Source organism: Gymnoscopelus braueri (genome assembly GCF_963280865.1).
Source record: "Gymnoscopelus braueri genome assembly, chromosome: 2".
Taxonomy (NCBI): Eukaryota; Metazoa; Chordata; class Actinopteri; order Myctophiformes; family Myctophidae; genus Gymnoscopelus; species Gymnoscopelus braueri.
In genome coordinates this window covers 33,298,144-33,319,679 of record NC_137604.1, presented here as the reverse complement: position 1 = coordinate 33,319,679, position 21,536 = coordinate 33,298,144, and the positions used below count along the sequence as shown (strand labels likewise).

At 42.5% G+C, this 21,536-nt stretch overlaps 1 protein-coding gene across 1 annotated transcript in view; it reads left to right on the top strand.

Annotated features, from left to right (window-relative positions):
* LOC308101603 (neuronal acetylcholine receptor subunit alpha-3-like) overlaps positions 1-21,306 on the top strand; it is a 28,219-nt gene extending 6,913 nt beyond the window's left edge. The window contains exons 2-8 of the mRNA XM_080451023.1: positions 6,417-6,556; positions 10,832-10,876; positions 16,232-16,341; positions 17,222-17,429; positions 17,913-18,536; positions 19,095-19,364; positions 20,394-21,306. Coding sequence (XP_080307149.1) covers positions 6,417-6,556; positions 10,832-10,876; positions 16,232-16,341; positions 17,222-17,429; positions 17,913-18,536; positions 19,095-19,364; positions 20,394-20,519 — 1,523 coding nt within the window. The 3' untranslated portion in view covers positions 20,520-21,306. The remainder of the gene's footprint in view (positions 1-6,416; positions 6,557-10,831; positions 10,877-16,231; positions 16,342-17,221; positions 17,430-17,912; positions 18,537-19,094; positions 19,365-20,393) is intronic.
* Positions 21,307-21,536: the final 230 nt, after the last annotated feature.

The window sequence follows — 21,536 nt, the reverse complement described above, 5'->3', positions numbered from 1 at the left end:
GACCTCTGGGGAACTCCGGTCAACAAAGTATAGGGCTTATGTGGTTGTTATGCAATTTCCCATTTACAAACACTTGCTGAATCCATTTGCTGGATAATGGATAGTATGAGACAGCAATCTTTCCATAACCGTGACTGCAGCCTGAAAAACTAAATTGGTGACCTACCGAATTATGTGGCTCTGATGATGCAGTTGATAAGATTTAACAAGGAGCAATACTTCTAACGGCAGGGCAACACATGTAGCTTAATTTGATAATGCTCATCCAAACTACAGTTATAGGGACAGAAGAACCTACGAATAATGTCAGATAACAATGCTACATGGAAACACACCTCAGGGCCTAGTAGCAAGGCAAGGCAAGGCAAGGCAAGCTTATTTATATAGCATATTTCAACAACAACGCAATTCAATGTGCTTGGAGCCAACCCAGACAGCCCAGTGGCCAACCCAACGCAAATGCTTACACCTGTACAAAACTTGAATGAGAGAACTAGTCAACTGGTCCTCTCTGACTGATGATACGTGTAAGCTCTAATGTCTATTGCACTGAACAGCAAATAATGCATAATGAGCTTTGACTGATTATAACTTTCAATTTCTTAAATATAGGACAGAAAAAAAAAAAAAAGATATGTAATTGGGTGCATTGCATCGAAATAGTGTTTTTATGAATGGTCAGAGACGGGGAATTAATTGAGATTGAAACCGGGCAGCCGGAGAGCAGACTCCCGGCTATTTCTCTACCATAATTACACCAATGGATGCCTCACTTGACAGCAGTTTAGGATAATGAAAGGAACTCTTAATGATGAAATTATGAAAATATGCACTTGCATATTAAACTGGCATAAAAAAGAAGAAGCACAGATGCCCCTCAAGAACACCTCAACGCCCAATCAAAGACTTGAGTACCCGCTGACATTCTTTGAATGCCCCCTGGGGTGGTACCGGCCCCCGTTGAGAAATACTACCAAAAATTATAACTGCATGGAAGCTCAAATAATATAAATAAATCTAAATATTGTAAACCAGCCTTTAAACCAACCACTGTAAATGTGAAATTAATCAATGTTGAGCAACTGCATGGCCCATCTTTCACCTAAAATGTTATCAGAAATAGTTTTTGTTTCACTGTATAGGTGAAATAGAAATTGTTTCCAGACAGCCTCCATTGTTTATTTCCTAAACATACTTATTCAAAACTATGTTAGCTATTCCCACAAGCTGGCAGCAAGTAAAATCTATAGGCACCTATTTTCCTACTGGTGCCATTGTCATCATCCCTGCATTACACAGGTATTGTTGACCTATTGATTTAACTTCTGTTAAAGGCGATCAACAATATTTGGACTTATGACAAGCCGACAAGGTTGCACCAAAGTTGAAAATCACTTTAAATTTGGTCGGGGTTGCATTTGCACAGCTATCAAACAGAGAGCCATGAAGTCTGGCTTAAAAGAGCAGCTAATCTGCTGAGTGACATCTTAAGAAGGCTTTGCCTTTGGCCTGTCCCAATGTTCTCTCGGTCTTGTTTTATCACCTCTGCTGCTTCCCAATTTTGCTCGCCAATCTCTTTTTCTTCTCCCTGGCTGTGTCAAAAAAACACTCACTACTTACTAAATTTATAAAGTGAGTTTGCCATTTTGTAGTGGTGTCCAAATGTATATCGATAATTATTATACCCAATATAGCAGACTCATCCCACAAAGTATTGTACAACCAATGGTCACTATCGCAAACCTTATAGGTGTCCTCATGTATTGCTCTGAACGAAAAATGGCAACATTGATTTGCAGTTTTGAAGTTTTAATTGCAATGAACGGTTTACCCAAGTAGTGTCTGAAATGTGTGAGTTTATTTTTCTTCATTTTTTCACCGATGAGTTCACTATATAGTCCTCTGCATAGAATTCCCTATATTGGGAGTAGGGAGTGAATGAGTGAATGAAGGATTTTGGACACAGCCTCTGCCTCTCAAGAGGCTCCTGTCATCAGGAGTTCAGCATCATGTGACTATGTGGTGTCATTGCCATGTCTGTGACAAGGGTTATTTACTTGCCTTTGGGCAACGGATCTTGACGTAATAGGGCCAGTACTATTTCATAGACATCGGGGCCTTCTTCAAAAGGTCCACTTTAATTATGGGATTTTCTTTCATCTGTCAAACTCAATTAGTCTCTCTTTGCAGTCAGACGAGGATAGGGGACAAATGTTTAAAAAGAGTTTGGGGTAAAACAATGGATTGTCCCTCATGGTCAAATGTAACCAGAGAGAGAAGTCATCAAAGACTTTGTCAATGCTGGGCTCCTTCTTTGTCTATTGGTCTGTCTGTCTGTCTATCTGTCTCCTAAGGCTCTTTAGGCTATTCTTTACTCTCCTAAGGCTATAGGTTTTTTCTTTCTTTCTTTCCAGCATACTCATAGGAGCTCTCTTCTGTCCCCCCTCAGGTCTTCTCCTTCATTCCTTTTCTCCAACCCTCTCATCTCTTGTCTCAGCTAGCCTTCAGTGATACCCTGGAGAGAAGAAGTTGGTATTGATCCACATATTAATAGAGGGTGATGGAGAGTGAAGGGTGCTTTCTGTGTGATGTCTCTGAGAGCTATGGGGGGGTTGGAAATTGTTGATCGTTAAGAGATGAATATCCATGGTGACTCAGCCTCAAGTCTGCCTTGAAAACAGCATGAGGAAATGTTATAACAGCCCAGACAGATGCTAGTTATCTAAATGTACTAGGATGTTCATTATGGCTGTTATGTCGTATCTGTAGATTTGAATAAAGTGTAATAAATAGATAATAATAACATTTGAATAAACGATCATATTAATATCCTTATAATATTGACTCGAGGCAGGTTCCTGCATCCTCCATCACCCCAAACATCCTCCATTTGACGCAGAAGACATCTTGGTCATGATCCTGGATTCATCTACATTTTGATTTCCCATTTTAATTTGAGCCTCATACCGAGATTCTGCTGTGGAATATTCTCTTAGTAATCTACTGTCATCATTCAGTACCTATAAGCAGATGGTAATTACTTGGTCCTAAGAAAAGAACAACTCCTGTTGACACTGGAGAGTCTGGGCAGTCCTTGGAGAGGCAGCAGAGAGGCCGTGTGCTGGATAACTATCATCCATTCAGGACATAATGGAGGCTGGAGAACAGGCTGCACCTCCATGTCTCCACATTCAGTCTCTTGTGAGGTTCTTCTATGATATGCCTCCCCCTCTCTCTCTCTCTCTCTCTCTCTCTCTCTCTCTCTCTCTCTCTCTCTCTCTCTCTCTCTCTCTCTCCTCTCTTTCCTCTCTCGCTCTCGCTCTCTCGCTCTCTTAATGTTGAAGCAAAACAAAATTTACGCAAAAGTAACTAGTGACATAACTAGTTACTTTTATAATGCAGAAATTAGTAAAGCAGTAACTCATAACTATAACTAATTTAAGGGGTGGTAGTGGTGGTAAGTGGAACATGCTATCTGTCTATAAATGTGTATGTCCCACTGGTTGTCCCTTTTGTTGTGAGAGGAAGGGACATAATTAGCAGCCAAAACGGCACATGCTGTTCTTTTCCCCCAGACGGAGTGGTCATTTCTCCCTTTCTGTCAGACTTTGGAATTCAGGGCAATTTATTTTAAAATGTGGAAATAGTTTCCCCCTAATATTTGTGCAGATTTTACTTTGTGTTAGGAAGTTTTATTCTGTCTCTACAGCTCCCTCATCACAATGAGGACATAGCCTGTCCTCTCTGGGCAGCCAAGTCTGTCTGTGTCTGCCCTCCTCTATTGCCAATATGATCTCTCAGTCTGTACATTCATTGTCAATGACATTCTCAGGGTTTTATCAGCTACTGTGGTTAGGTAATCTGCCTCGGTATTCTGTCTGTTTAAGGCCAACTATGTTTCTCGTTTGTGTTGTGAGTGATCGTGTAATGTAATTCCAATAAGTGGTCCTTTTTCTTTGGTTATGATTTGGTTAAGTAGGTCTAATCTTCTGAGTGACTGTACTGGGGCTGGCTGGAGTCTGTGATGTCAGAAGGTGAAAGGTCAGCCTTACAGTATGTTCAACTCTTGATAAACAATTGGGCTTTATAATGTTAACAAGCACTCTTAATATGGCTCCAGAATGTATACTGTAGATCGTTTTTGTATCTTTAGAAGTAAAGGATATTGGCCTAATACAGCCCTGCATGCAGAGTTGGGTTTTTTCCTTTGTACCTGGAGAATAGTTTTGTAGAACTCTGCATGCAGGGTCTCAACTGGATTTATTTTCCCCATTTGGAGTTTGTAGTAATGGGCCCCATACAGTACCTCACTGCCATGCAATGCAATTCTCTCTCTCTCTCTCTCTCTCTCTCTCTCTCTCTCTCTCTCTCTCTCTCTCTCTCTCTCTCTCTCTCTCTGTATGCAGTGTGTTGTTCATGCATGTATGCATGTCAGCCAGTTGTAGAAAGAACAATGCATGGGAGTGTATGAAAGCAATCTGCAGCATTCTTAAAGAAGGAGATTGTATGTGCGACGTGCCTGGACCCTAAATAAAGGAAAGGGTTTGTTTTTAAAGAGCACATCTCTCTTGACTTGAAATGTTCACTGACTCCAGCTACATCACGTAAAATCACTGACAACTTCGCACACGCCAGAGAAGTGTGTTGACAGAAGACTTGTGTTTCTCTCTGTCACTCAGTTACTCCCTCTACCTCTGTATCGATCTATACTAAAGTATATACTGATGTGTGTGTGTGTGTGTGTGTGTGTGTGTGTGTGTGTGTGTGTGTGTGTGTGTGTGTGTGTGTGTGTGTGTGTGTGTGTGTGTGTGTGTGTGTGTGTGTGTGTGTTTCTGCCTCTCTCTCACTGTCTCCATATTTCTCTTCAACTCTTCCTGACCACTCAGTATTCTACGGTTGTCTCTCGTGTCCCTCAGCTTGACGTAAATCACTTTGTCTGACTTTCTCTTTTGTCATTTCTTCAGAACCTCTGACTGCCTCTTTCCTCCTCTTTCTTCTTGTGTCTCATGAGGAGATTCTAAAAGTGTTGTCTATACCTACTCATCTCTCCTTTCCTTCACTTTCCTCCTTCCCTGAAGAATCTTCAGTTGAAGGTTCAAGATGAAAATATCTTCAAGCTTACTATTTTTTTCTCAATGTGACACCATTGTACAGTAGAGTATGAATTAAGCATTAGTCTCACAGGAAGAGCTTCTTTTTTCTTCTACGACCTCAAGTGACATGAAAGCACACCGATAGAAAGTCAAGAATACAAACAGAATTGCTTAGTCCCGTTAAAATATCCACCATTTATACACCGGCTCCTACTTTCTCATTTAACATTTTTCAAGTTTTGTTTGTAATTTGTTGCTTTTCTTGATCAACTGAGTGACAGCAGTACATTATTCTACATTAGTGCGTCTTGATTCCTGTTAGATTTGGTCATTATCCGAATGTGGCATTTTAATGAGAGAAATGCTCATCTTATGTTTCCAATTACAGTAACACAATGCTTCTTCTCAAGACATCCCACTTTTCAATATTCACTACAGTTTAGCCTGGGCTGTAAACAATTCCCAGACTAGGCTATATGGCTTCCCAACTGAATCATTCTTGCCTCAATCTCTTTTTTGTCATATTTACTTATTCTAAAGAGAATACATTAAAGAAACACTCTATTTTTGTATTATTCGGTCACCCGATGTTCATCAGGCATCTGTGAAGTGAAGACACTTTTTTCTTTTGATGTGATGCCTGTTCCTCTTGGACACAAGTGTGCAAAAGAAGGGCCCTATTTCGACGATCTATGGCGCTGGCCACAAACATAGGGCGCTAGTTAACAGTGCATTATCTGGCGCTAATAAAGGCAGGAGGGGCGAAATCCCAAACCGACGTGGCGGTCGTCATGGCAGAGGCGTTCTCTCAATAAAGGTCGGTACACTGCACTAAGGGCTTGTATTCAGACTCTGAATTAGTCATCGGTGTGTTTTGGGTATTACATTAATTAAATTAATCAGAGTGTCATCTCCAATGAATTACCTTTAAGAAGCAGCTGTGAATAACTGCGGTCAGCTTAATGTCTCCTCATGTCAGAGAGACATCAGTGATATCTTGACAAACATATCAACATAATATTAACGTGCTCGTTCTCAGGTTATTTTTTTACACACATTTTAATGCAGTGGGAGTGCACAGTCTGTGTGTCCTCTGAGCCCCATTTTGATATTGATGATGACCTTACTACTGTATAGATACAGAGACAGATAAAGAATACCTGGAGGCTATGGATTCCCGTCATTCTCACATGACAAGAGGTAACACAATTCTATCAACCATAAAATAGGCAGTCTGACTGAAATAAATGAATCTCTCTCTCTCTCTCTCTCTCTCTCTCTCTCTCTCTCTCTCTCTCTCTCTCTCTCTCTCTCTCCACACAGACTCTTTGTCCTCTAAGGCAGAGGACAGGCTGTTCAGGAAACTGTTCCGAAGGTATAACCAGTTCATCAGACCAGTGGAGAATGTTTCAGACCCCGTCACTGTGGAGTTTGAGGTCTCCATCTCACAGCTTGTTAAAGTGGTGAGACCTATGCGTCACACACACACACACACACACACACACACACACACACACACACACACACACACACACACACACACACACACACACACACACACACACACACACACACACACACACACACACACACACACACACACACACACACGCACGCACGCATGCACAGAGGAAGAGACACAGAATCTAAACTAGAAGGGAGTCTGCCTATAAATACCATCTGCTTCATCCAGCAGATGGCTGTTCAGGTGGCTTAGACGGGGGGAGCTGTTTAGGGGTTTTGTTTCTTGCTCAGAGAAACTATGACACGTAGACTGTTGGAGCCCAGGGTGAAACCGGTGACCCTCTGATTCTCAGATGGCCTCTCTACGCCCTCAGCTATGGCTGCCCCAAATATTAAGCAGCACTATTCCCAGCGGTGAAATTAACTACATACATTTACTCAAGTAGGCCTACTGTACGTAAGTACATTCTAAGGTAATTTTACTTTACTTGAGTATTTCCATTTTTCTGTATTCTATACTGCCCCTCCACTAAGTTCCAGAGGCAAATGTTACTTTGCAGATTTAGATAATTAATAATTAATCAAATTATTAATAAAAAATAAATAGCCTATCTATAAGCTCTGCTATTTTCAATTAGCTGAAGAACAGAATAGGGTTTAACTAGTATTTGATTCTGAAATGGGCATTATGAGTTTTCACTTTTGATACTTTAAGTATAGCCTATTCTGATGCTCATAATGTTTGTACTTTTACTAAAATAACATTTTGAATGCAGGACTTGTAACAGAAAAAAAAATCTTTAAAGTGTGAGAACTACTGATTTAGAAGGCATTTTGTAGAATCGGCCATAGAAAAATCAGAGTAGGCCTACTTCTTCCACCACTGACTATTCCCAGGTGTTTGAAACATCAGGGAGGCTGACCTGCCTTGGCACACCTGCATGAACACACGCACACACACACACGCACGCAGGCATGCGCACGCACACGCACGAGCACGCGCACGCGCACGCACACACACACACACACACACACACACACACATACATACTGAACCGTCACACTTCTTTCTTAATAGCTTCTGCTACAGAGGTACTACTACACTGCAAAAATATGGGAGTGTCAATTTAACTGAATCGTATAGAGTCCATTTTGACTTTTGTTTTTACAGTTACATTGACACTGAGGTTTTTGCAGTGTACAGCAAGTGTGTCCAGGATGCAATCTCACTAAAAGCACTCACTCAGTTTCCTGTGTGTGTGTGTGTGTGTGTGTGTGTGTGTGTGTGTGTGTGTGTGTGTGTGTGTGTGTGTGTGTGTGTGTGTGTGTGTGTGTGTGTGTGTGTGTGTGTGTGTGTGTGTGTGTGTGTGTGTGTGTGTACTTGCATTACTATACTTGTGAGGGCCAAATGTCCCGACAAGCATAGTAGTCTTTGAGAAATATACGTTGTGAGGACCATTTTATAATGCGATTGATTTAGGGGTTAGGGTTGTAGATATCCCTGATTTAGTTGCACACTAGTGTTGCACACCAAAAATAACCGATCTACAGCTGAGCTTGCAGATCTGCAATTGAACTTGTAGATCTGCTTGTACAGTAGATCTAATATTTTCCGCTTTAGGTTTAGGGTTAAAACTTTCCAAAAATGTCATTCATAAATTTGTTGTCCTAAAATGTTGATGTCCTCACAAGTATAGTATACTACAAAAGTGTGTGCATGAGAGAGCCCATTCATCCATCTTCTACCGCTTATTGAGAATCGGGTCACAGAGGTAACAGTTCCGGCAGAAAACCCCACAGTTATGCAGTGGTGCCGTGGTGGAAAAAGCACTCACATTTTTTACTTAAGTAAAAGTATCAATATTGCAATGTAGAAATACTCTGTTACAAGTAAAAGTCCGGAACTAAAGTTTTCAAATAAAAAGTGCAATATTTGCCTCTGAGATGTAGTGGAGTAGAGAGTACTGAAAATTGTACTTAAGTGCTGTACTTGAGTAATTGTACTTAGTTACTTTACACCACTGCAGTTATGTCTTCGATGATCACATTTCTTGCCTGTGAAAAAGAAAAAGGCAAAGGATTAGCAGAAGAGGAGTGAGAGAGGAACAAGAGAGAGACATGTGTGAAATGCTGTGAATAAGGAATGTAACTGACAGACTCACAGTATTTATTATGAATATTCTTACATTGTATCATTTGAATGGAAGGGATCCTTGAAAGCTGCTCCCATATCATTGTCCAACACTGTTACTTTTCTGGAAAACCAGTGTTACAATGGATCCAGTGTAGTTATTATTTAGTCACAAACTCTAATGATTTTGATTTGGTACAATATTTATAAAAGTCCCAGACACACTTAACCACTTTTACTATCACTTTCAAACTGTATAAAATATATAGCGCAAATAGCAGATCTATAAGCTCACAACGCGTCACTTGTGGCCTGTTGTGAGCTTAGAAATCTGGTATTTTTGCTACAATTGTGCGCCACTTTTTTTTCGAGAAAGTAGGACATTAGTTTACCAAAAAACAAAAAAGGCGGATATGGAGATATAACATTTCTGAGAGAGAGAGAGAGAGAGAGAGAGAGAGAGAGAGAGAGAGAGAGAGAGAGAGAGAGAGAGAGAGTTAGAGTAATGATAAAGCTATTGTCCTCAGTGGAAAGCTAATCTCTCTTTAGCTTATTATGGAGTTTGCTCTTAGATTAAGGGGAAAAAAAACTGCCTGCAGCAGCTTATTTGAGTGGCCAGAGAGATGTATCTGTCTCTGCAAGGTTAGAATGAGAAAGATCTGAAGGTGAATGTGTGTGTGTGTGTGTGTGTGTGTGTGTGTGTGTGTGTGTGTGTGTGTGTGTGTGTGTGTGTGTGTGTGCGTGTGCGTGTGTGCAGGCTTGTCTTCTATTCATATATTTCACATGTAGGCTTTGTTTCTATGATCTTCTTTTGTGTCTCGTCTATGGCCAGGCTCTGGTCCTACGTAGAAGAGGACAGCTTCTAAGGGTGCTCTGTACAGAGGGAATGCAATTAAGTAAATATATTATTCGGCAGTCTGCTCAGACTCGCTGCCCTCACATGCTGCGCTATGTGCCAATCCCCACCTCTTCATAGATGATTTGAAGCGTCCGACCCCAGTATGTAGGCATCTCAACACGGTCCGTTGCTCGCATGGTAGGTCTTCCCCTTTGATCTCATCTCCTGGGTCGCAGATGTAGCGATGGATTTGTGTAGGTCTTGATGATGGCAACATCAACCGCTTTGACGTTGTGGGAATCTTCGGCTGCAGAGAAGGCCAGGGCTTGCCTGGATATTCGTAGGGTTTTGGTATTTGTGTGTGTGTATGTGTGTGTGTGTGTGTGTGTGTGTGTGTGTGTGTGTGTGTGCGTGTGCGTGTGCGTGTGCGTGTGCGTGTGGGTGTGGGTGTGGGTGTGGGTGTGGGTGTGTGTGTGTGTGTGTGTGTGTGTGAGAGAGAGGGAGGGAGTTTCCACGATGACACCCAGCTAAAGCACTCTACAGAGTAATTAGGCTCCATATTAAAGGAAACCAATTCCATGCTTCCTCTGCACAGCAAGATCTCGATCGTTAATTTGGTGTAACAATGGACCATTAGAGTCAAAGGTCCATTTGTTTTTGCGGTGCGTTCTCCTGTGTGTAAGCAGCATATACCGCTATACTGCAATGATAGCATGTCTGGTTGCACACTCTGCATGAGGGAAAATATGATTATGAAACTGAGCTGAAATCACAACGGAAAAACCTTGTGCAACACGGCAATATTGTGCGTGTGTGAGTGCGCGCTCACGCGTGCGTGTGCACACGCATGCTGTGTGCTGTCTAGTGGAAACATTGTAATAGAAAAAGACAGGGGGCAATTGGGGTCATTGACCTCACTATCCATTATTAACAGACTGACAGCCACCCTGGTCTGTCAATCAACTCTGTGGCTGTGAAGGTAAGAGAGATGAGTGCTTTCTGCCGCGCACCCAAACACTTCACCTAGTTTCTTCTATTGTATGTTCATTTTGCATATGTTCATTTCCTGTTAGACAAGATCTAACAGGAAACAAACGTATCGTTGCTGTCAGGCAGAAACCTTCACATATTTCAACTTTTCACGTGTTTTCATGCACAGCACACACCTGCTTGTGCTGCTGTAAATTGAACGACCATCCATTGATTAACTCTAACCTCTCACCCTTTCACACGTGCACGCGCGCGCACACACACACACACACACAGGTGACAAGATTTCTTCTCTCTCTCTCTCTCTCTCGACAGGATGAGGTCAACCAGATCATGGAGACAAATCTCTGGCTAAGACACGTACGTTAATGCATGCATGCACACAACCTATTGACCATTTCCTAGAGGTGCACACACACACACACACACACACACACACACACACACACACACACACACACACACACAGTCACGCACGCACGCACGCACGCACGCACGCACGCACGCACGCACGCACGCACGCACGCACGCACGCACGCACACACACACACACACACACACACACACACACACACACACACACACACACACACACACACACACACACGCACACACACACACCACGCAGTCACATGGACACACGCTTAGGAGTGGGAGGAAGGGATGTCTGTTCTGCTGTGATCAAAATGCATGACAATCTATTGACCATTTCCTGTAGATGCGACACACTGTGAGCTTGTAGATCAGATATTTTCTCTATCTTTCTGGGTTCTGGGATCCACTACTTCCTGAGCAGGGCCCAGTGTGCAGTGTAAGTGAACTAGACTGTTTAAGATGGTTGTGGTAGACTCTAATCAATCAATACATTGAGTCTCTAATCAATATTGGCATCATAACCAGCGACACTCACTCACTGACCATCAGTCCCATATACACCACAGAAATCTATTGCCACAGATCCTGAACTCCTGACCTCATAGTCATCTGTCGTCTCAAATGGAACCCTTATTCAATGAGCGCTGTCTCCTGAAATTGGCACCCTTTTTTGTTAATGTTTTAAACTTTCAGCTCTCATATTCAGTGGTGAACAAACCCCAGTACTTGAGTCAAAGTATAGATACTCCTGGTCAAATATTACTCAACTGCAAGTGAAAGTTGCTCAGTCAAATTTGTTCTTGAGTTAAAGTAATGGAGTACTTGCTTTTAAAAATACCGAAGTAATCAAAAGTACATGCTTTAAACAGTACTACAGTAAATGTACTTCATCCACCACAGCTGATATTGTTTATTTAATTATTGTAGCTAACCTACAATTGTAGCTAAACAGTTGTAGCTAACCTGACATGATCCCTAGTGTTGTATATTAGCTAGCACATCACCTGGTGGAACCTTCTGTTGCACATTAAAGAGTAATCTCCAACACATCACCTTGGGACTAGTAGAGGAATTACACAACGCCTTCTGAAAGCTCAAGTTAAATAAGCAGTCTCAGTAGACATTATATTTTTTAACAGTAACGTGATTTATGACCAATAAACCTGATTACTGTGGCAGTTGAGAGGCAGATGAGGCAGTACCCCATTAAAAGCCATTGAAAGGCTTGTGTCGCTGGTTTTATTCTTGTCTTTATGGTTCACTGAGCCACTGTTTAACAAGGGATCAGCAATGGGAAGCTGTGTCAACAGAGTGGCCTCTGATAAAGTGTTTTTCACAGTCACTCTGTTGAGACCGGTTTTAGTAGGGGTGGATTAATTCTGTGGCCACCTTGCATGAACCTTTTCTTAGTGAAACGGACCTTAGTTGCAACTGTACTGGGTCTGCTGTTGTTTCCTTCTGCACCCAATCTCTTCACCAGAAATAACTAACGCGTCACACTCGCAACACAACGCGCGGTCAGCTTGTAAATGTGCTATTTCTGGCAGATGTTCCCAGAATAGGGCATAAATAGATAATTTGAATAAGTAGTAGTACGTACAGTAACTACAGTACATTGCGAAATCATCCAGCTGAGAGGTTTTGTGATGTCAGTACAAGAAGTCCACCCTGGTAAACACACCCAAGCTCCTTATTAACAAATACAAGGATACTTATACTGTATAATCAATATCAATTTAATTGAATATTTAACAGTATAACAGGTTCTACAGTATTGAATACTAGACATTTACAATGTGCATTTATAGACCAATATTATACCAAGTACAGTCAATACAGTATTGCACACTGTTGTGCCGTGAGACACGTTCATGTGTGCCTTGGGATTTTGTGAAAACCACACACTCAGTATGATAATTTTTTAAGCAACTGGCATATTTGTCTCATGGCACACCAGTGTGCTTCAGCACACCATTTGGGAACCACTTTTGGAAAAAAGTCTTTGGTTTTCCCTTTGGAGAACAAAATGCGTTCTGCTTCTGCAGAGGTTATTGCTCGCCCTCCAACTGCCGGTATGCAAATGCAGTGAACTCTGGGATGGGCGCCGTCTGGCCAGCGATTATTGAGCACAAAAGAACCTTTGTTACATTTAATTACAATTCTTGTTCTAAAACTTCAGGGAAAGCAGTTGAAAATGTTTTAAAGTTTCACACTTATGAAGGTGCATTATTGGGTTGAAATAAAGTATAATGTAAAAATGTACCCTCAAATCAGTTCTGACATGTGAAGTATTATGTTTTCATATTTCTTAATAATTGTATTAACTAAATCAAATGAATTCAAAGCGTGATTTAGCTGAGAAAACGTAATTGTCAAATGAAGGCCTTTTTTCAGATTCACATTTCTATAAAGTGTACTTCCAAAACTGGCCAATCTATGCAAGTGAGACCTCATTTTGTAACTCTGATTATGCCTAATATTGTATATTTGTTTATGTGGAAACTCTTTAGTGGCCCCGGTAGTTGCCATGTTGGGGTCACAAATGTGCAGTAGCAATTTAGCAAACGTCAGTAAGTGGGCCGTCTGCAATGGCTAGCTCTGTATACACAGTTAAACTCTATGGCAACAAGCAGTTAATTGGCACTGTGATGCAATCCTCCTTTGTCAGCTCTAAATACACAAGCTGAGGTATGATTTCCAATTTGGTCTGGCCTCCTTTTCTTCTTTTATTATTTTATTTCTCCTTCTGTTCATCTCCCTGAGGCAAAGTTGGGTGCCAACAATTTCGTTTCTCCTACCTTTTTACTCTCTCTCTCCCTCCCTCTCTCTGTCTATCTGTCTCTGTCGCTCTCTCTCTCTCTCTCTCTCTCTCTCTCTCTCTCTCTCTCTCTCTCTCTCTCTCTCTCTCTGTATAAGTCAGTCCTACATCTTGTTATCTGTCCCTGGGACTCGTGCCTTTCTGTCTCTCCACCTCTCTTGGTCTCTTTAATTTCTTCCCTCTATTATTATATTAGCCAGGCAATAATGGTTATCTTTGTGCTCTAAGCCCATAAGCTCTCAGTAGACAATTTTCAACATGCATTTGAGTCTTTCACAAAATGCAATACAGTACAAGACTTAATCAAACATGCATTAAGCTCTGGATCTCTCCCCCATCCTCCACTCTATATCTTCTGGGAATCCCACAAGACAACATCAATACCCACCCTCTGGAAATATATCCACCATCTTAGTAGTACCCAAGAAACCCCACCTTTCAGAACCCAAACACTACCACTTCAATAATCATGAAACGCCTGGAGAAACCGATCCTAAATACCATCCTGCCAGACGTCTGGTCTGACCACAGCTGGACCCCCAATAGTTTCACTACAGGGCCGAACAAGAGAGGGAGGATGCTGTGGCATACGTCCGCCACGTCCTCCTCCAACATCTGGAACCACACAACTTCACTTAAATCCTCTTTATAGACTTTGTTGAGCTCCAATACCATTCAGCAGCACCTCAACAGCCCCTCCAGGCTCCACTCCTCATCCACTGGAGTCTCAACATACTGTCAACATACCACAGCCTGTTAGAATAGGCAAAGTATCATCATCAACTGTGTCCTCACACCCTGCCTTTGCTGTACGAGCCCCTCACCCATCACCGCTTACTTTAAATACTCGGACACCACTGCCGTTCTGCCACTCGATGACATGAACTCTGTCACAGCCTATCAAAATCTATTTCTCACTTTCTCACAAAGTGGTCATAAATACCTAGGGTATGTGAGTTGAAGATGGCAGCTCCACAAAAGAGATAAAAGCAAGAATTGGCATATAGCAACATCAGCCATGGCGAGACTGGCCAGTATTTGGAAAAGTAACACCATCAGCTTCCCAGTGAAGGTCAGACTCTATACAAGTCACTTGTACTCTCCACCTTTACTCTATGGCTGTGAGAGCTGGACACTCACAGTGGACACTGAGCGCAGGGTACGGTCCTTTACAGTCCTTTGAAAGCAAGTGCTACAGTAGAATGCTACCATCCTACAGGGGACAGTGGAGGGAAAGCAGAGAAGAGGCAGGCAGAGAAAGTCCTGGATGGTCAACATCAAGAAGTGGACTGGCTGCAGCTTCCAAACCCTGCTACGTATAGCAGAAGCTCGAGAGCGCTGGAGATCCCTGACGGGGCCCGCTAGGACATGGGATGAGTGAGTGATGATAGTGGTCACCACCAGCCCTGCAGCAGAATGTGGACAAAACTAAAGAACTGGTCATTAGACCACCATACCGTACTGACCCCCCATCCGTGGAAAGACAGTAGAACAACTTTAAATATCTTGCACTTGCTATACACAATAAACTCGATAAACTCAGAGCACTGTCTTTTAACCTCCACCTCTTTGTTGTTGCTTTACAAAAGTATAATTCAGCCCATCCTGTTGTGCTGTTTCCCATGCTTCTTCAACATGTTGACCATCTCCAACCAACACAAACTTACCCACATGCCGCATCACACATAATGCTATTACTGCCTCTAAAATCATTGGTCTTCCCTCACACAAACCCTCAGACATCGATAACATAGCCATCACACACGTAGCACTCACAATATAGCAAAGGACACTCCCTTCACAATACTGCCATCAGGACAGAGATACAGGACCTTAAAATGGAGGAGATCAGCTCACTTCAGCAGGAGTGTTTGTTGTCCTCTCTGCCATTGCAGCATTGAAGAAACTGCTTCGCCTTTTGTGTGCTGCGGATGGGATGTATTTTTGTATTTTGTATTTTTGGAGAGTTTATATCTGTATATTTCTGTGTTGAACTGGCTTTTTAAAAAACAAAATCTAATTAAATGTATGTGAATCACTCAACCGCATGCCAACACAACATGATATATTGTACATATAAATGACATACTCTTTTCACGCACAGCCTTTAATAGCCCTGAGATGCAAATGGGGGCACTGAGGCTTGATTGGTGTTTTCTGTAAACAATAAAGCATGCACGCATGCAGTCTTATCAGGTCATTGCATCTCCAGCCAATCATACTGTAAACTCCCATGGCAGATAAATGGGAAAAGGCAGCATACCATGAACTGGTTAATTAAAGAGCTCCTAAGGTAATTACCGTGGATTAATTCGCCTCGCTAATGAATGAATTCATCTTGACTGGCATGAAAATAGCCAAAGCCATGGATTTACTCTTTGCGATTATACCCTCAGGTGTGTTGATTGAAAAGCAAGCATATCCCCCCCTCTATTTCTCTGTTACACTCACTACAGGGGGTAATAGGACAGGTATTTGACCACTTATGATCCCAGTGGTTCTTTTTCTGTCCTGCGTTTCAGGTCTGGAATGACTACAAGCTGAAGTGGATGCCAGTAGAGTTTGACGGCATTGAGTTCATCAGGGTTCCTTCTAACAAGATATGGAGACCTGACATAGTGCTCTATAACAAGTAAGGCTGGGTTTGTTTCATTGCTGCCACTCTAATTATTACACAGTAAAGTGTTCATTTCAGTGTAAAGAAAGTATAATAATAATAATAATAATAATAATAATAAGTGTAATAATAATAATAATAATAATATCATCATCATCATGATCCCTGTTTCAATGATCATTACTATGATCACCATTATTACCATTTTGGACATCATCATTATCAAATCATTATGACACTAATGACTATGGTCCAGCCCTCTTATTTTACAGCCCACTATTGTACTGTGTAACAAAATGCATTAGTGTTAAAATATGTAAAAGTGTGGCTCTATTGGTGCAGGAAGAGTCATTTGCATGGAGAGCTTTTATCAATTCTTCTTTTTCATTCATCTAATTTTGAACTCATTTCCTTTTAGAATGGTGACTCGTAACGTAAGTCAAAGGCTTTGTGTCAATTCTATTTTTCACAGTGAGATGGTAATTCACTTTCATCATCGGCCATTTCTATACCCTAATACTCTTTTTCTGTCCTCCTCAAATCCCAGCTCTTTATCATCTCCCCTCTCCTGTAATCCTTCTCTTAATTTTCTCATTTCCCCTTTCTTCATCCTCTCTTTGTTAGGATGTCTCTGTCCTTACCCTAACTATTGCTTCCTGCTTAACCCCTCCTCTGTCTATTCACACATACTGACATGCTGTCTCACCAAAACACTATTCAACGCACACGAAAACACCTTAATGTGTGCTCACTCACACAAACACACACACACACACACACACACACACACACACACACACACACACACACACACACACACACACACACACACACACATACACACACACACGCACACGCACACGCGCACACGCACACGCACACACTGATACACTAGTGCTGTAGGAGACTTTCTTGTGGCGGATAAGACCAAAGCTCTCCTGAAGTTTGATGGCACCATCACCTGGGTTCCTCCAGCCATCTTTAAATCCTCCTGCCCCATGGACATCACCTACTTCCCCTTTGACTACCAGAACTGCTCCATGAAGTTTGGCTCCTGGACCTATGACAAGGCCAAGATAGACCTCGTCCTTATAGGTTCCAAGGTCGGCGCTCGATCCTGTGCTTGGTGTAGTATGCATCGAGAAGTTCTATGCAATAAAGCAGCAAACAGATGACACAAAGCCTTTAGATCATTGATTTTATTCCTTGCCTAACTGTCAACACATGACTTGTTTTCAAATTAACCCATTAAGACCTGAAGCCGATTCAAAAAATGTCTTCTAAATCCTAACAGTTTTCTGAAAAACTTGTTTCTATGTCAGTGTTTCTCAATCTTTTTCATGTCAAGGACCCCCAAAATTATATGTATTTGGCCGCGGACCCCCAGAAGGCCGCGGACCCCCCAGAAGCAAAGATTTGAGTTAAAATGTTCGCTTTAAAAAAATACATATTCAAAGATTTGCACACATTTTCACGATTTTTCTAAGATAGCCAAAGTATAAAATAACGGTTTAAGTGGTTGCACACACAGATGCGTTCCCTGTCTTAATGGCTTAAATGAAGTTGCGCTCCCCCTATCCATCCAGGTCAACCTCAAAGACTTCTGGGAGAGCGGCGAGTGGGAGATCATCGACGCGCCGGGCTACAAGCACGACATCAAGTACAACTGCTGCGAGGAGATCTACCCGGACATCACCTACTCCTTCTACATCCGCCGCCTGCCCCTCTTCTACACCATCAACCTCATCATCCCCTGCCTCCTCATCTCCTTCCTCACGGTGCTGGTCTTCTATCTCCCGTCGGACTGCGGAGAGAAGGTCACGCTCTGTATCTCCGTCCTGCTCTCCCTCACGGTTTTCCTGCTGGTCATCACCGAGACCATCCCCTCCACGTCGCTCGTCATCCCGCTGATCGGCGAGTACCTCCTCTTCACCATGATCTTCGTCACGCTCAGCATCGTCATCACCGTCTTCGTGCTGAACGTCCACTACCGCACGCCCATGACGCACACCATGCCCGACTGGGTGCGCTCCGTGTTCCTCAAGGTGCTGCCGCGCATCATGCTGATGAGGAGGCCCATGGACTGTGAGGGCAAGGCCGCCGGCGGATCGGACAGCAGTGGGGAGGCAGGCGGAGGCGGAGGGGGCGGGGGAGGCGGGGGAGGGAAGGGTGGGAAGGGGGGGAGGAAGCGGAAGAGCAGCCTGACGCAGGTGAGTGGCAGCTGGCTTATTGAGCCCTGTGGGTTGGGGTGAATGGATGAATGCATGCATGTCACTTGAGTGAGAAACGTTCTCCACTCAGGACTCTGCATCTATTCTTGAGTTACGGTCAATGTGCACTTTGTCGTTGGGAATGCTTTCAACAATTGTTGCTTATTCCCTAGATTTTTATCCCACGATTTTGTAACCCATTTTTTCACCCAGTGCCAATTGCCTAAGCATGTTAATCCTGGGCACTACTCTCCCTCTGCCAGCCTGAGGAGAGCCCCGAACTGAACTCATCCTTCAATGCAATTGTTGCTTGACAAAAATGACAGTTGAATTGAAGTGTACTCAGGAACGAAACAACACTACTAATGTGAATGCTGGCCGGTGGGGGGATGGCAATCGTATTCGGCGTAAAATGTGATATCTCTTGTTTGTATATAGTATGTATATGGACTGATGAGCACAAACATGATGTGGTTTCACAACCAAACAGTCAGATAGTTCTGAAACTAGCTAGAAGTTGAATCCACTACCGACTCCTCTGGTTGTGTTTGCCAGCAGGTAGGGGGCGGCTCACTGAACTGTCTGGAGTTTGGAGATAACAAGCTCTCTTCCATGGAGGGCTGTGCTGGGAAGAAGTGCCCCTGCCCATGCCAGCATGGGAAGGACACGCCAGAGACGGCAGACCCGGGGAAGCTGTCTCGCCAGCTGAGTCCTCAGAGCATCAACACGGTGGTTGCCTTCTCTGTAATGTCGCCTGAGATCAAACAGGCCATCGAGAGTGTCAAATACATCGCAGAGAACATGAAGAGCCGTAATAAAGCCAAAGAGGTGAGTGATTGCTGCTTTCGATGTAATTGAAATGACCCCGGATAATTACAGAAAAGTTAAGTTCTGTCTTAATTGTCTACCAGAGAGAGGGCAGGGGTTATTTTTTGGTAGTATTACTTATTTAGACACACAAAAACTCTCAATAAATTGTAAGGAGATAAAATCAGCTAATAGTCTCTCTATGTATATAATATTTCAAATTAAAGTGGAACCGCTTTAATTTATGAGGTGTTAAGTGGTCTATTTAATCTCTTATAGCCACTGCTAGTTTTACATAATCTTTACTGTTGAAGTAAGTTGACAGAACTCCAAAATCAAGACAGTGGAAAAAGAATAACCCACAGTCACGACATCACATTATCTAAAACCCTGGAACACAGAACACCCATGCAGTGTGTGGCAACCCCATGCATAATTCATCTATCCATTCTAACGAAGGACAGACAGAACATTGTTGTGATGCTGGGCATCGCTGGTGCATAGCACACACCCCACTGTAAGAGTCAACACTACCATAAATCAGACCCACACAGCTTTTAGATTTAGGGAAGGAATTGATGCTCCCCTCCCTGTCAGTTATACTATAAATACAGCAGGAGGAGTCTCTCGCTGGGGGAGAGCAGCCGTTGGTATGCAAAACCCTTGACTCAATCAGCTTTGTCAAAGTGTCTGTGTCTGCTCTTGATACTTTGGTTTGAATTTGATTATCACAGTAATTTGTTTTCTTTTGAAATGATGTGTCAATTTTGAATAAATAAATGTTTAAAGATGTTCTTTTCATTTTGTCTGTCTTTATGTTTTCTGTATTTGCCACCGTGTACTGTGAAATCCATGTGTCACCCATCGACTCACGAATACCTTTCATCTCCGCTCCGGCCCTGAATCATCCCGGCTTGTCTGCTCTCTCCTGTCTGGCCTCTATAAATCTCTCGTCTCCTCCTCTCCTTCACCGTGCCACTCTTCACCTTCCACTTCTTCTGTTTCATTGTTCCTCCCCCGTGTCGTCTTGTCCGTCGCCATCGTCCACAGGTGGAGGATGACTGGAAGTACGTTGCCATGGTTATCGACAGAATCTTCCTATGGGTGTTTGTGACCGTGTGCATCCTTGGAACCCTGGGCCTCTTCCTCCAGCCTCTGATTGGCTTCTTCTCATAACCGCGAACCAATCAGGGCTCACCGCCGCCCTATGTCATCCGATCCTGTGATAGTCACGAACTCTCAGTCCTCAGTTGACCAACAGGGTTTCTAACGTTCTCGTCCCTAAAACACTATTTCCATGTAAGGGTTTTGTTTGTATCTTTCGCTAACACAGTCAAAACATTTTTGTAATCGATCATAAATTCAGTTGCGGTGTCTTATAGTATTGAATAATATGTGTTAGAGATGGCCATGAACAAAGCACTCGCACCTCAAATAGTTTTTCAGGGACATGAATCACAGAATTAAACTCTAAACAGATGCTTGTTAATTTGATAATATTCCTCTTACAGTAAAAGTGATCTAGAGCTTTCTATTACACAGAACATGACCTCATGACGGCTGATTAACTTTTCCCTACATTGACAGATGTCTGCCACTCCACCATCTGATTCATCATCAAGCAGCTCACTGTCAAAGGCAAATATAGCTGCCGTCTATTTTTTTTTTCTTCTTTTTTTTTTGCCACAGCCAATTAGAATTTCTGCGTAATAGAGCTCTTGTCTGTGCTTGTAGGCAGGACTCGCTGTTCTTGTTTTGTAATTAGAATCCATGTGATTTGAATGTTCTTTTGATTAAGGCTCCATGAGGTAATTGGTTGCCATGGTAAATATTGGGATTAATTGAGGCTTTAAATCGTTGCTCCCTGAAATAGCATGACACTTAATGTATGACATTTTGCGGAGGGTTCTATCATCCAATTCCATGGCTATTAATTTGAGCGTTTCCACCCCTTCTTGTCACCTTTTAACCCATTAAAACCGGGAAAGCATCTGTGTCATTTTAGATATTAGCGTTGGCAACAAAAATAGCAGATATACAAGCTCACGAGCTTGTACATCCGCTATTTTTGAACATTTTTGAAAAATCTTGAAAGTGTGAGAACTACTGATTTAGAAGACGTTTGTAGACTTGGACTCATGCCCCAATGGGTTAATTTGGTTGATTTGCAACACAGACAAGCAGTATGCAACC